Source organism: Botryllus schlosseri, chromosome 12 (genome assembly GCF_051294905.1).
Source record: "Botryllus schlosseri isolate E-star chromosome 12, Bs_hap1, whole genome shotgun sequence".
NCBI classification, from domain to species: domain Eukaryota; kingdom Metazoa; phylum Chordata; class Ascidiacea; order Stolidobranchia; family Styelidae; genus Botryllus; species Botryllus schlosseri.
The window spans coordinates 21,804,608-21,817,364 of NC_137247.1; the positions used below are offsets into that span (position 1 = coordinate 21,804,608).

Below are 12,757 nucleotides of genomic sequence, written 5' to 3' on the forward strand. Positions count from 1 at the left end.
AGCAAGTATTCACGAGTCAATTTCAAGTCATCAAGTAATCGGTGTCAAAAAAATCACTGTATCTTGCATATGTTCGGATTTTTCGCAAAACGCTAGTGTAACTAGTGAGAACGATCAATCATTCAATGATCGTGCGTTTCACTGAGCCTACATTGTTCTCTTACAAATAAATTGAACGCAAACGAAGTGATAGAAGCTTACAGCTTACGTTGTCGTAAACTAGTAGTAAAGTAATAAAATAGAAAAATCTATTTTTATGCTCTCTGTGTTCTTACCTCAACCATTGGCGCAGGCTGGAATTGTATCTAATCAATTTGTAAATGGGTATTGTATTGCATCTTATCAATTCGTTTCTCTATTCTCTATTTTGGATGGTAAAGTGGTAACTATAAACTGAGGCTATGCAATTACTTACTTAGTTTAACAGCTCTACGTATATGTGAGCGATAAAGCGCCTTCTTGCGTGTGTATTTAACTCTATATTCGTTCATCGGTTTGGAATCATGACCACTCAATCAGTATTTCAGACAGTTAGCAAAATGCAATGACGTAACCACGCCTCATACTTCGAAAAGGCAACTTGACTTGACTTGTGACTTGACTCGTGACTTGACTTGACTCGACTTGACTCGAGTCACCTCCAAAAATCGAGTGACTTGACTTGACTCGAGTGACCTTTGAAAATCGATTGACTTGACTTGACTCGATTCAAAATGTGCAATGACTCGAAATGACTCGTGAGTCGAAGGTAGTGACTTGATCCCAACACTGGTAATCATACACGAGTGCTTTACGTAATGAAGTTCTTCTACTGTTTTGGAGTACTGAGGTAGGCTTTGCCTGATTGCACTACTTATTGATGTGGGTATGACTTTGGTGTAATTCTAGGTCTACGGTGTTTAGGCAAACTACATGATATTGTGGATTTTGTAAAAGTAAAAAGTATTTTTGGGATAAGTTTATATCACTTTTATGCGTTAAATTGTCTCAGTCACAAATTGTTATCGCCATCACGGCAACTGCTGAATATATTTTAGAAGATTGTACCTAATTATAATAACATTAGTCATTTTGCATAAGTCGCGTAGATGAATCTTGCACGAGGTAAAGTATTTACCTCTTGACTAACTGCCAAAACTATGGGAATTCATCACCATGTTTATTCTGTGCCACCATACTTGAGTACTTTTCAAACCATCAATTTCTAAGTACACTCTAAGTAATTTTACGAAGCCTGGGAAATTACTTCGGTTACTGGTAATCAAATAGAAACATACGTAATTACTTCTACTTGAGTAGCAATACTGACCACTTTGAACAACTCTGTGTGTGTCATAAATTTGTTGGGAAGCAAGCGACAATATTACTTCACAGTCCTAATATTTGTGCTTTATAGTATTTTAATGTATAAATTCCTTTTGGTCGTACAATGTCTGTCTGCAATGAATACATTTCCCTGTCGTAGCGGTAGATTACTGTGACATAATGCTGTTATTACAAGTTCCATATGAAATCCTAATAATCAATTTCATTGACACGAGTCTTTATGGAGTCATAGGTTGTAATCTGCGGCACGCACCTTCAATGTCGTTAATTAGGGCATTCACCAAGATGGATTCTATAGGGGATAAGCCGGAAATTCATTTGATTTTAATCTCTATCCCTGAGTGATATGTGAGTTCACGCATACGTTATGCACTGTTCAGATACAGACGGATAATGATAAACTTTGTTATTCTCTCACGCGGCGAAGAGAATGGTCGAACATCTAAAATCGTATTTCTTATCAGTTCGGAAGCGTCTTATGTGATTAGATCGCATACTTTGTACAATGTACAAATTGTACAATGTACATGTTACCAATCCATTCCTCTTGCGACAGCTTCCCATCGATTCTGACATTCGTACTAATGTTCCGAAATATAAGCAAATATATGTATAAAAAGTAATACGCATTCAAAGTGAATAAAATACATGAATAATTTGTTCTACGCTATCGGAATCGCTTGTAAGGTCTTCGGCCTGCTGTTGATTGGTTCGGATGTCGCCTTCCGTGCGCGATTTCCAGCAATGTAGCTACTTAAGAGCTCGCATTCTTCTATCGATTTGAAACCCATGAGACCGTGCCTTCCTCGCAGTGACCGCGACGATTGCAACGGTATGTTAGGGCAGCGATTGCAGTAACTTTGTCCGTCCTTATCTTGGTAAAAACCCGGCGAACAAGGCATGCAAACCATGGCTGTCTTTATACGCGGCTTATAATATCCCTTAGAGCAATTGACGCAGGCGTCAAGCCCTCCGGTTGAGACCGCGGGAACTTTTCCGAAAGGACATTGTGGTGGTTTGGCATGCTCTCTGGGGGTTGATTCGCGTGGAGGTAATGTGGTATGAGGTATGCGCCGTTCAGTAGTGGAAGGCGTTGAAGAATGTAGGAAAATAGACACCGCGCTGGGTGTAACCGTGGTGCTAACGACAACAGACAGTTCGTTACCCGTCTGCAATCGATTATTTCTGATTTTCGCCTCTTTCAAGCGCATATCTAAAAAACACAAGACAGTCGATATAACTTACGAGATGTATCACGTTTGGTGGCAAGCAAATGTTTCATCGCAATCCATTGATGTAGTCGTGCTGCACACTCAGCCAAAAGAGTCTGTATTCATCATTGAATTGAAACACACTATAGTAAAAAAATTCTATTCACTCGTTAACATGTCTTGTGAAATATTCGATCGACACCCCAATGAACGTTCTCTTTTCGTTTACCACCTTTGAGTGTGAATGCAGACGCCTCTGTTCCCTACGAGTAGGCTATGCATTTCATACTCACCCATACAGTCTGGTATTCGGTTATCTGGGGTCCACGAACCATCACTTCCGCAAACATATGGAGATGGAACTTGCTCGAATGCGTAACCGGGATTGCAAGCTGGATCGCAGTATACACCTCGGGCCCAGGTCTGGCAGTTCGAATTTCCGTTAAGTGGCCCGGTTGGTGTCCCACATCGCCTCATAACCTGGCTCCGGGACGCAGGACCTTGGAAAGGAACAAAGGGATTGCTAACAATGACAGAAAACATCCAGTAACTCGGGAAAATTAACTGTTATTGTTCAAAATTTACGTTTAATGATAACCAGAAATGCACATTCCGCCATATTTCCTGCTGCATCGCTCGCCACGTACGATACACTATATCGGCCCCATGTTATATTGCCTGACGGAAATCGTGACTCATTAACCGACACGACTCCCACATTGTCGCTGAAAAGAAAATGTTGGTGAGTGGATACAGTTAAACACTCAGCTCATCGAGCTGTTTCCACGGATTAGGTCTTACGTATTTACCTGAATACCGGACTCCTCCATAATCGTTCTGGATAGCGATGTGTCGATTCGATATCTATTTTTCCCGGGCACTTTCTTATAGTGGGAGCTTCACGATCTAATTGTAAAAGTAGATAGGTAGATAAGTAGTAGATTTCACTTTCGATCGCTGCGATTTGTGAGAGCTAGGTGCTGTAGCCTACCTGTAAATGGTGAATGACGGGTTCAAGCACCAATTGATAAAATCCCCTATTAGTTATTGTGTAAGAGCAACTTACGAGATCACTATAAGTTGGCAAAAATGTGGTGATCAAATCAACGCAACAATATAAAGTACATCATCTAGTTCCATATCAAGTCGAGCCTAAATATTCGTACACAGGAAAAGCGAAAGTATTCCGTTCTGTTCATGTATGGTTGGGGAAGGGCTATATAGCCTACACCCGGGGTAGCCTACTCATTATCGACAAGCTCCCTTATGATCAATTAAGCTGTGCGCACGCATTTTCATACAGAAACCCACGCGACATGTAGCCTACACATGTCACACATAAAAAATATTAATACAGACCCAGGGATATCTAGAGCAGTGTTGGGATGACTCGAGTCACCTTTTTCGTATGACTTGACTTGACTCGAGACACTTTGATAAAATGACTTAACTTGGCCTTTCAGAAATGTGGATTGACTCGTGAATCGGAGCAAAATTCACGAGTCAATTTCAAGTCATTAAGTAATAGGTGTCGATAAAAATCACTGTATACTGCATATGTTCGGATTGTTCGCCAAACGCTGGTGTAACCCGTGAACCTGATCATTTAATGATCGTGCATTTTACTGAGCTTCCATTGTTCGGTCACAAATAAATTGACCGCAAACGAAGTGATCGAAGCTTACAGCTTACGGTGTCGTAAACTAGTATAGTAAACTAAATTCTGTTCTTTGTTTTTGCCTTAACTAAACCTATTGTTTTATTGGAACTGAATTCAAATATAGTTTATATAGTCCTCAACCATTGAAGCAGGCTCGAATTGTATCATAATGATTAATAAATGCGTAATGTATTCCATCTTATCAATTCGTATCTATTCTCTATCTTGGCTGGTAACTATAAACTGAGATTTAGCAGTTCTACTTATATGTGATCGATACAGCGCCTTCTTGCGTGTATATTAAACTCTATATTCGTTCATCGGTTCAAAATCGATGACCAATGACCACTCAATCTGTATTTAAGACGGCTAGCAAAGTGCAATGACGTTATCGTGCCTCATACTTCGAAAAGGCAACTTGACTTGAATTGTGACTTGACTCGTGACTTGACTTGACTTGACTCGGGTCTCGTCCAAAATTCGAGTGACTTGACTTGACTCGAGTCACCTTGTAAAATCGATTGACTTGACTTGACTCGAGACAAAATGTGCAATGACTCGAAATGACTCGTGACTCGAAGGTAGTGACTTGATCCCAACACTGATCTAGAGTTCTAGATATCCGTGCCACAGACCATAGCGTAGGACTATATCACTCGGACAGCCCATACACCGCGAACAACACTTAACAAGTTTACACTTGATGGATCTTAGTGTAGACATAACGTTACCGCCTATAACTTATGTCCGGGTGGATATCTCCCTATAGCTTATACCATAGGCGCCGACTTTTATTTTTGCATGGGGTGGCGGCAGGCACGTAGCCAGGGGTACATCGAAACCTCTTCCTTTTGAAATGATCATTCTGACGCTAATATTCAGTTGCCATTAAACAAGTCGTATCAGCAGTTTTACGCGGGGCTGCGACTAATAAGCGCGTATCGTCCAAAGTAATTATAGATAACTAATCTACGTAGGTTAGTTATCCATAATGTAATGCGACGCGATCTCCCGCTGAATTTAGGTGATTGATGACCGCGCGCTCGGCATTCGTCGCCGGGCTGAGCAGTAACACTGCGCGATAACTATGGAACTCGAAAGACAGACAAGAATTATGATTACAAACTTGCACGGCCAATCAGTAATTATCACTTACCGCCAACACATCACGAAAATTGGTTGCTGATTAAAACATCGATTTTGACTGCATTGCTGCATTCCCCGATTTACGTTCGCAAAGCATAATTGGATTAATATTATGGGCACTGGAATAATTCCAACTACCAGTCACACACAATAAACACTGTCCAACTTCGCGCCTCGAGAATATTTATCACAAAAATGATTCACAAAATAAATTAAACGCGGCTGGCGGCCCTCATCGATGCAAATAATGCACTTTCATTTGTAGAAGGTCAACGTATATTTGGTCGTCAAATCGCTATAGGAGATGAAGTTTCTCAGAACGCGCGATGAAATCTACGTTTCTAACGATGAGGTTGAATTTGTACATCTCATAAGGATCGTAAGTTTGCTGAAATTATAGCCTCAGTACGCTGTGCGAAATACATAATAGTGATCAATTTTATCGTACTGTACAATCGGCCGGCAAGGTTGTGCTGATAACGAAATTGTAGACATGCCGCAAACCTGCAATACTACAGGGTGCGCTAGTCATACCTAAATACCCTGATTCGGCAATGGCAACGAGCACAATTTGTTCATACGCGGGCATAAGTTTTAATGAAAAAGATACATAGACACAAACGATATTACACTCAGAGATTGTTACTGTTTGGTGAAAGCGTTTCTGCGGACGGTAGCAGGCCTGCATGCGGACGCGCTAAATCAAACCACCGCCGACAGTGCACATGAGATATCGATGACCCATTTCGCATACAATTGATTCTCGCTAATTGTAGTACGCAGCATCGATAATACGAATTAGTGAATTGGCATTTCAAAAGGACGTGATTTCTAGTTATAAATGAGAAACTCCCTGGCTACGCACCGGCGGTTCTAATCCCGACAACGCGCTGGTTAATATCAGCTTGGGGCCTACCGTAGGCTCCGATCAGCCAGTGGAATTTGATCGTAAAATGGTGCGGTTTTAAATATCCACGTGTTATTGCAGTACGAGCAATATGGCCGCATGTCGCTACCTTATCAATAGAAATTCATATCCCAAAGGTTTGAAATTCGATCCGCGATATGGTTGCGCTCGATAGAGTCCGTCCAGCAATGAAGTTCATTGGAACATAGAAGTTTCCCGTTCAAACTAATCGATTAAATTCAGAATTTGCGCCACCGATAATCTCGTGTTGCATCAATATTTGACAACGTAATTCAACGCAGTGCACTGCACAATGTGCAGTATTAATAACAAATCAAACGCTGACAAGTGACATCGAGGAAATACGAGTGTATAAAGCAGACAAGCATTAGTAGCCTACAGAAGATAGCAAACGAGAAAGCGCACATCTGACCAGTAATTCCTCAACTTGCATACAGCGCAATGGGGTTCCAAGTCTGACATCGCGACAATTGTATGCTCATTTTACCATGTCGAAATCGACGTGTAAACGAGGTTACTTCGATTGTCTGATTACTAACCACGGAATACAATTTATTAGGGCATTTTAAGCACTAGTTCGTCGTCGCCGACGAAGCTGCGTATTTAATTATTCGCACGCGTATCGGTTAATGGTAAATAGTTGGCATTTACATGCAATGCATTCACGGACTCGCTAATTGACAGCGCTGATAATTTGAAATTGCAGACGGCGGGAGTTTAAGTTTATTGTATGCGGTGGCTGCGCCACCCCGCCACCCTGCAACTCGGCGACTATGGCTTATACCACGAATATGAAAATGACCCTACCTCGTACACGAATGTGCATGTCACATGACGCGTTCTGCAATCGGTCAGCCGAGAAAGCGGTGAATGTCAAAGTAGTAATTCCTGCTGGAAAGAAATTCATTGATTCGATGCCATCACTCCTTGCGTGCGTGGTGGTGTTCATGTTGGTAACCGGCCTGAAAACCTTACGAAAAATCCCATGGATTAATACAACAATGACACTTCAGTGTGACTCAATAGTCATTTGAGCGATACTGCAAATGATTTTCTCCTGTTTTTATTCAACAAAACTCAATTCAACGGATTTATCATCGAGGCTGAGTCCTAACGACAAAATAAATGATAACGGTGTGCTTTATTTATATATTTGAATCGCGGATAGCAAGACTAGGAAGGTAGCAATGTTATCATCACATATATATATTGCTTTCGTTTCCGTTTCATATTGTGATTAGCCCCGTTATGTAGGAAAACGTTCTCAGGAATAAAATTTCGTAAGATTATAGTAACACGACCAAGATCATGAGCTTTAAAGTATGAAATACTATATAGGTCGGAGAAACAATTACTCACCCTTACGAGTGCACCGGACTGCCCTCGAGCGAGTCTCACATTCATGTCCAATGGACACTTGATCCATGGTAAGTCGGGTTCTTCACTCGCTGCAAATGGTTTACATGAAATGTAGGGACATCGTAATAATGCTTCATATCCAAACTTTGAAATATGAAGAGGTTTGGCTATGTTTATGCGTATATAGCAGAGGTGGTCACTGGTCAGTGACGAAGTACTTCTACTTTTTCGAAGTACTCAAGTAGTTTTCCTCTACTTCTGGTACTTACTCATGTAGATCTGAATTTCACTACTTCTACTTCTGCTTCATAATATTTTGTGATCTACTTACTTACTTTTCGCTATTTTCAGTTTGTCAAGTAGAAGTAGTTTAATCCTCCAATCAGGAAAAAAGCCTGAGAAATTGCGGGGCTGTTTTCACGGACTATAGACATTTAATTTTCATAATAGCTGAGTTAAGCACAGAATGTTCGTCGCGCTTCGAGCGCAGTGACTGCGGAGTATCCAGTATGATTTCACGAAAGTATCGGTGAATATAATTTCCGTAGCGGGTTGGCGTGGTTCCGTTCACACCGCATTGTCGCCCTTCGCCATATCAAATATTTTATCACAGTATATATGACTCATCATAACGTTTGAAACTGATGTTTCGCAATCTAGCATTTACTTATCATACCGTAATCTAGCTGTTCATGGCGTGTCCTAATCTGGAAAAGTGGACTCTGACTTTTTAGTTTTAGAGCTGTTTTAGCATACCAACCTTCGAAACTTTCTGGACTCAAAGACATTAAATACATGTTCAGTTTTTAGATTTATATTTCACTTTCAATTCCCAGTACCATATATTTTGATTTCTAATTAATATCAGTTCTTTTGTCTGGATAACGTACATCTTGAAGTATAAAAACAACTATAGTAATGCCTTCAATTTCCAGAACTAAAGCTATACAATATAGCATTTTTACGGTGCACCATATTTTTTTATTAACGTTTACTAATCGCACAAAGTGTTTACACCGCATCCAACACAACATCTCCGTATTGCTCTTCGACTAAACTACAGGCCTTATAATATGGGGCGAGTGCGCAATACCATGATATTTTCCAAAACGTGCTGTTTGAGTAAACAGAGGATTAGCATCGCATTTCCATATCAATACTAATATTTTCATCCCATGATGCGGACGAATGCATATGCTGTCGAAAATTGGATATCTGCTGGTATGCATTAATATGAATCATGCTCGTCACCTTTCGCATGGTTCAATTTGCACCTTTTTATAACCCATGTGAACGAATTAGGATCGTTTTCACAACTGCTTAATACTTGAGTACTTTTAAAGTCAGTTAATTCTACTTCTACTTCAAGTAGTTTTAGGTTGCTCATGGAAGAAGTACTTCTACTCGTACTTGAGTAGATTTTTTCGTCGTTACTTCTACTTCTACTTGAGTAGCTTTCTTGACTACTTTGACCACCTCTGGTATATAGCCCTAATGACTGGTATCCTGGGTTCGTGCTATCTTGCGTGTGTACAGTTCAATTTTCAGTAGATCAGTGTATGTTTCTATGTATAGAAATTTTTGACGCATCTGTTGAACTGTCAGTGACGCCGAAATTTTGATCCAAATAAAAATGGTGGGCAAATTGAAAATGTATAGAACATCTCATATGCTCGACATACCTATAGATACCTGGGCTATGCAAGTGGGTGCGTGGTTTTCCCAGCGATTTCCAGGCATGCATCTTGTTGAACGACTCCCTTTCAATCGGTCTGATGGGTTCTTGCACGAAAAACGGCAAAGTCTCCATTGTAAGCTAGTAGTAGTGCCACATGATGATGGTGAGATGCGAACTTCGGATGGCACATCCATAGGTGGACATACATTTTGGGCTGAAATTGGAATGAATGTGATATTCAACTTTTTGTCTTTGAAACCTAACTCGTGGTATGGAAGACCTAGTCAGGTGCCAAATATATCAGCCAGCTGTCAATATCGAGATAAGGAAGATAAGAAATCGTAACAAAACTGTGGAAATTTCAACTCATACAAACATATCACAGGAGGTTTCAACTTACGAAGGCATTGCGGTGGCTTGCCGGACCAGCCAGTTTCACCGCAAGTAACGCGCCACTGTCCTAATCGTTTGTAGCCACTCCTGCACGTGTAGAAACACACTTTCCCTATTGATACGCTCTGAACCAGGGAACAAGAGGACCTCGGTATCACTCCGCCGTGCGGGATAAGTTCCAAAGACGAGCAAGTCTGGCCAGTCTCTGAAATCGTTTGCGTTTTTAGTAATGGTGGTCAGATTACAGAAGCATCGTTTTAAAGACTTACACGACCGATGATAGAAGATATGTGCTAGCATATTGCACCACTTGAGCGTGACATTCAGTTCTACAGGTCACAAAAACTGTCTAGACCAGTGGTTCCCAACGTGGGCGATATCGCCCCCCAGGGGGCGATTTGGCGATCTAGGGGGGCGAAAATGACGAAGGGGGCGACAGGGGGGCGAAAATGGACAAAGGGGGCGACGGGGGGCGAAAATAGCGAAGGGGGCGATAGGGGGGCGATGACGCGTAAAAACGGCTGACCTTTTTTTTTTTTTTTTTTTTTTTTTTTTAGTCATCCACCTAGCAAATGCGGAGCGAAAAAACGTTATTTTCAGCTGCGAGCGGTGAAAGATGACCTTTTATTTTTTTTTTTTTTAGTCAACCCGCCGGTGATTGCAGTCTGTATGCCCAATTATCGGTGCACAAAATTTGGGGGGCGATGATCGGTGTGGACCTTGAGAAGGGGGCGATGGGTCGAAAAAGGTTGGGAACCACTGGTCTAGACCAAAATAAGTCATTTGTGCTTCATTCGATTTCACTAATATTGTCATTTTTGAATATTGGTATGAAATGCGCGACGAAACAAGTCAACAAAAGGCATTTAAATAGCATCAATGAGTTTTCAAACAGGGTTATGTATGTGACCAGTATTTTCAAACCTTTTTCAGTTCGCGACTTACTTGTTACCACAGTCTCACTGTGCGACCCACAATGAGATATGAAAAATACGTATGAGAACATAATTCAACACACAATGCGTCACATGAGAAACGAGTAGGGCTGGGAACAAGGACTCGAGTACTCGAATCTAAATCGAGTATTAATTTTAATGATTCGAGTCGAGTAGTAAATGACGATTTTTTCGAGTACTGAAACTATACGCTCCTCACCACTGAAAGTTATTTTATAAACAAGAAATATATATATATACTATAGTTTCAATACTCTTTACCAATGTGGAGGCCTTGAAACCTTGATTAGCCGTATCGTACATAGTAGCCTACATACTACAAAGTTACCTACGTGACTGGAAATATCACATTTCTAAAGTCATGATCATCCCAAAACATTGTCACATAGTACAATGAGATCGGTATGGTCGAGAAAATATTAAAGTATCTTTAATGTGATGGATAAGAGGCATTATATTCTTTGTGGTGGCATGAAAGGTACATATTTGAACTTCGACATATTACATTCTGTTATGACGTCATAATGAGTAATACTCGAATATGCGACTCGAAGCATAATGCGTAGTTCAGAATCGAATCACCCGAGTACTCGATTTTGCCCAGCCCTATTAACGAGTTAAATTAGATACCGACACGTGACATTGCGTGATAATTTGAACACACGAGTGTATCGAGCAGACATGAATTAATACACGTAACGGATGATTACAAACGGGAAAGCGCTCATCCCGTCCTTAATTAGTATTTTGCGTCTAACACAACGGGCTACTGAGTATAGCTTGCGTCGCGGAAACTGTTCGCTCATTATAGCTCCAAATCGGGCTGGATTGCTGTATTTCCCGATCAACGTACGCGAAACTTCTTGGGGAAGTAATGAATTCCGATTCTCAGGTATAGACAATAACACAATGTCCAGATGCGCGCTCCAATGAAAATGACTGCTACGAAAATATGGCTCACGAATTTATTGAGAGCACCAGAACGTGGTTTGCGGCGCTCACGGGCGCAAATCAATTTAATTTAGAGGAGGAGAACGTGTATTTGATCGTCTAATCGCGAGGAGAGAAAGTGTTTCGCATATTGCATCGGGGAGACTGTAACATAGCTACATTATTCGCGACCGCCCTGAGATAGCTTTGCGACCTACCGGCTGGGAAGCACTGATGTAAAACATGTAGCCTTATATAGGGCCCACACGCTTGTGCATGTTAACACTTACTAACACGGATGCTTTGTGTACGATCAATAGTTGTAATTGACAACTGAGATATTGAAGCAGTGCTCAACCCAGTACACTCATGGCCAGGCCGTGTTATTTTTGGCATTTCAGGAGCCAGATGCCAAAACTGCCAAAAATAAAAATTTGAAAATGCCAAAAATAAACAATTTTTGGCATATGCCAAGAATAACACGGCCCGCCAAATAGTGCATTTCGTTAATGGTGTTGTGTTAACAGGACCGCTTTACAAGCGAGAAGAGCGTTTGTGAAAGGCAGGTTTCTTAATCTGGGTCCAGCCCACCCATTAGGGGTGAAAGCATGGTGTCCTAAATGGTGTGGGTACAGCGAGATTGAACGGCTGACTGCATTTGGTTTACGTTATACTTATTATATTCTGCTCATGGAACTGGAACCCCCAAAATCAACCGCGATTTTTGCATCGCGATCGAGTTGAACATGGTGACGCAACAAACTGTCTGGCTATTTCTGAGCTGCATAGTCTCGTTTTGCCAGACAGTCTTGTTGCGTCAATGTTATTAAACAATCTAACCGTCCCAGGACTCTTCCATGCGAGTTGGTAATATTAAAGCCACCTGAAGTGACAAAAGTCCTCCGAAAATATATCGGTATACTGAAGGAGAAATGATAGTCGGGCTACTAAATAGAATGTGTTGAGAGACAACACAGGGAACTCCTGGAAAAGGATCGGGAAGAAAATTCTTTCCGCGATGAGATCGATGGCACTGGCGAAGTGATCTCTTTTCATGATGCATGGAAGCCGGTTCGGCCCTCCAACGATTTTGAAGCTCTGAAAACCTCTTGTGGATGACTGGCAACATTCTTTCCCTCAGCGGCTATACTGTTGAAGTCGATATTTCCC

The 12,757-nt window shown here is 41.2% G+C and overlaps 1 protein-coding gene across 1 annotated transcript in view; it reads right to left on the reverse strand.

Moving 5' to 3' along the window:
* Positions 1 to 1,717: 1,717 nt before the first annotated feature.
* LOC145451745 (uncharacterized) overlaps positions 1,718 to 12,757 on the reverse strand; it is a 31,063-nt gene continuing 20,023 nt past the window's right edge. Inside the window, exons 19-26 of the mRNA XM_080329982.1 lie at positions 9,709 to 9,906; positions 9,313 to 9,522; positions 7,631 to 7,719; positions 7,079 to 7,241; positions 3,347 to 3,443; positions 3,123 to 3,262; positions 2,831 to 3,037; positions 1,718 to 2,539 (exon numbers count right to left, since the gene is read on the reverse strand). Of these exons, the coding sequence (XP_080186108.1) occupies positions 1,989 to 2,539; positions 2,831 to 3,037; positions 3,123 to 3,262; positions 3,347 to 3,443; positions 7,079 to 7,241; positions 7,631 to 7,719; positions 9,313 to 9,522; positions 9,709 to 9,906 (1,655 nt within the window). The 3' untranslated portion in view covers positions 1,718 to 1,988. The remainder of the gene's footprint in view (positions 2,540 to 2,830; positions 3,038 to 3,122; positions 3,263 to 3,346; positions 3,444 to 7,078; positions 7,242 to 7,630; positions 7,720 to 9,312; positions 9,523 to 9,708; positions 9,907 to 12,757) is intronic.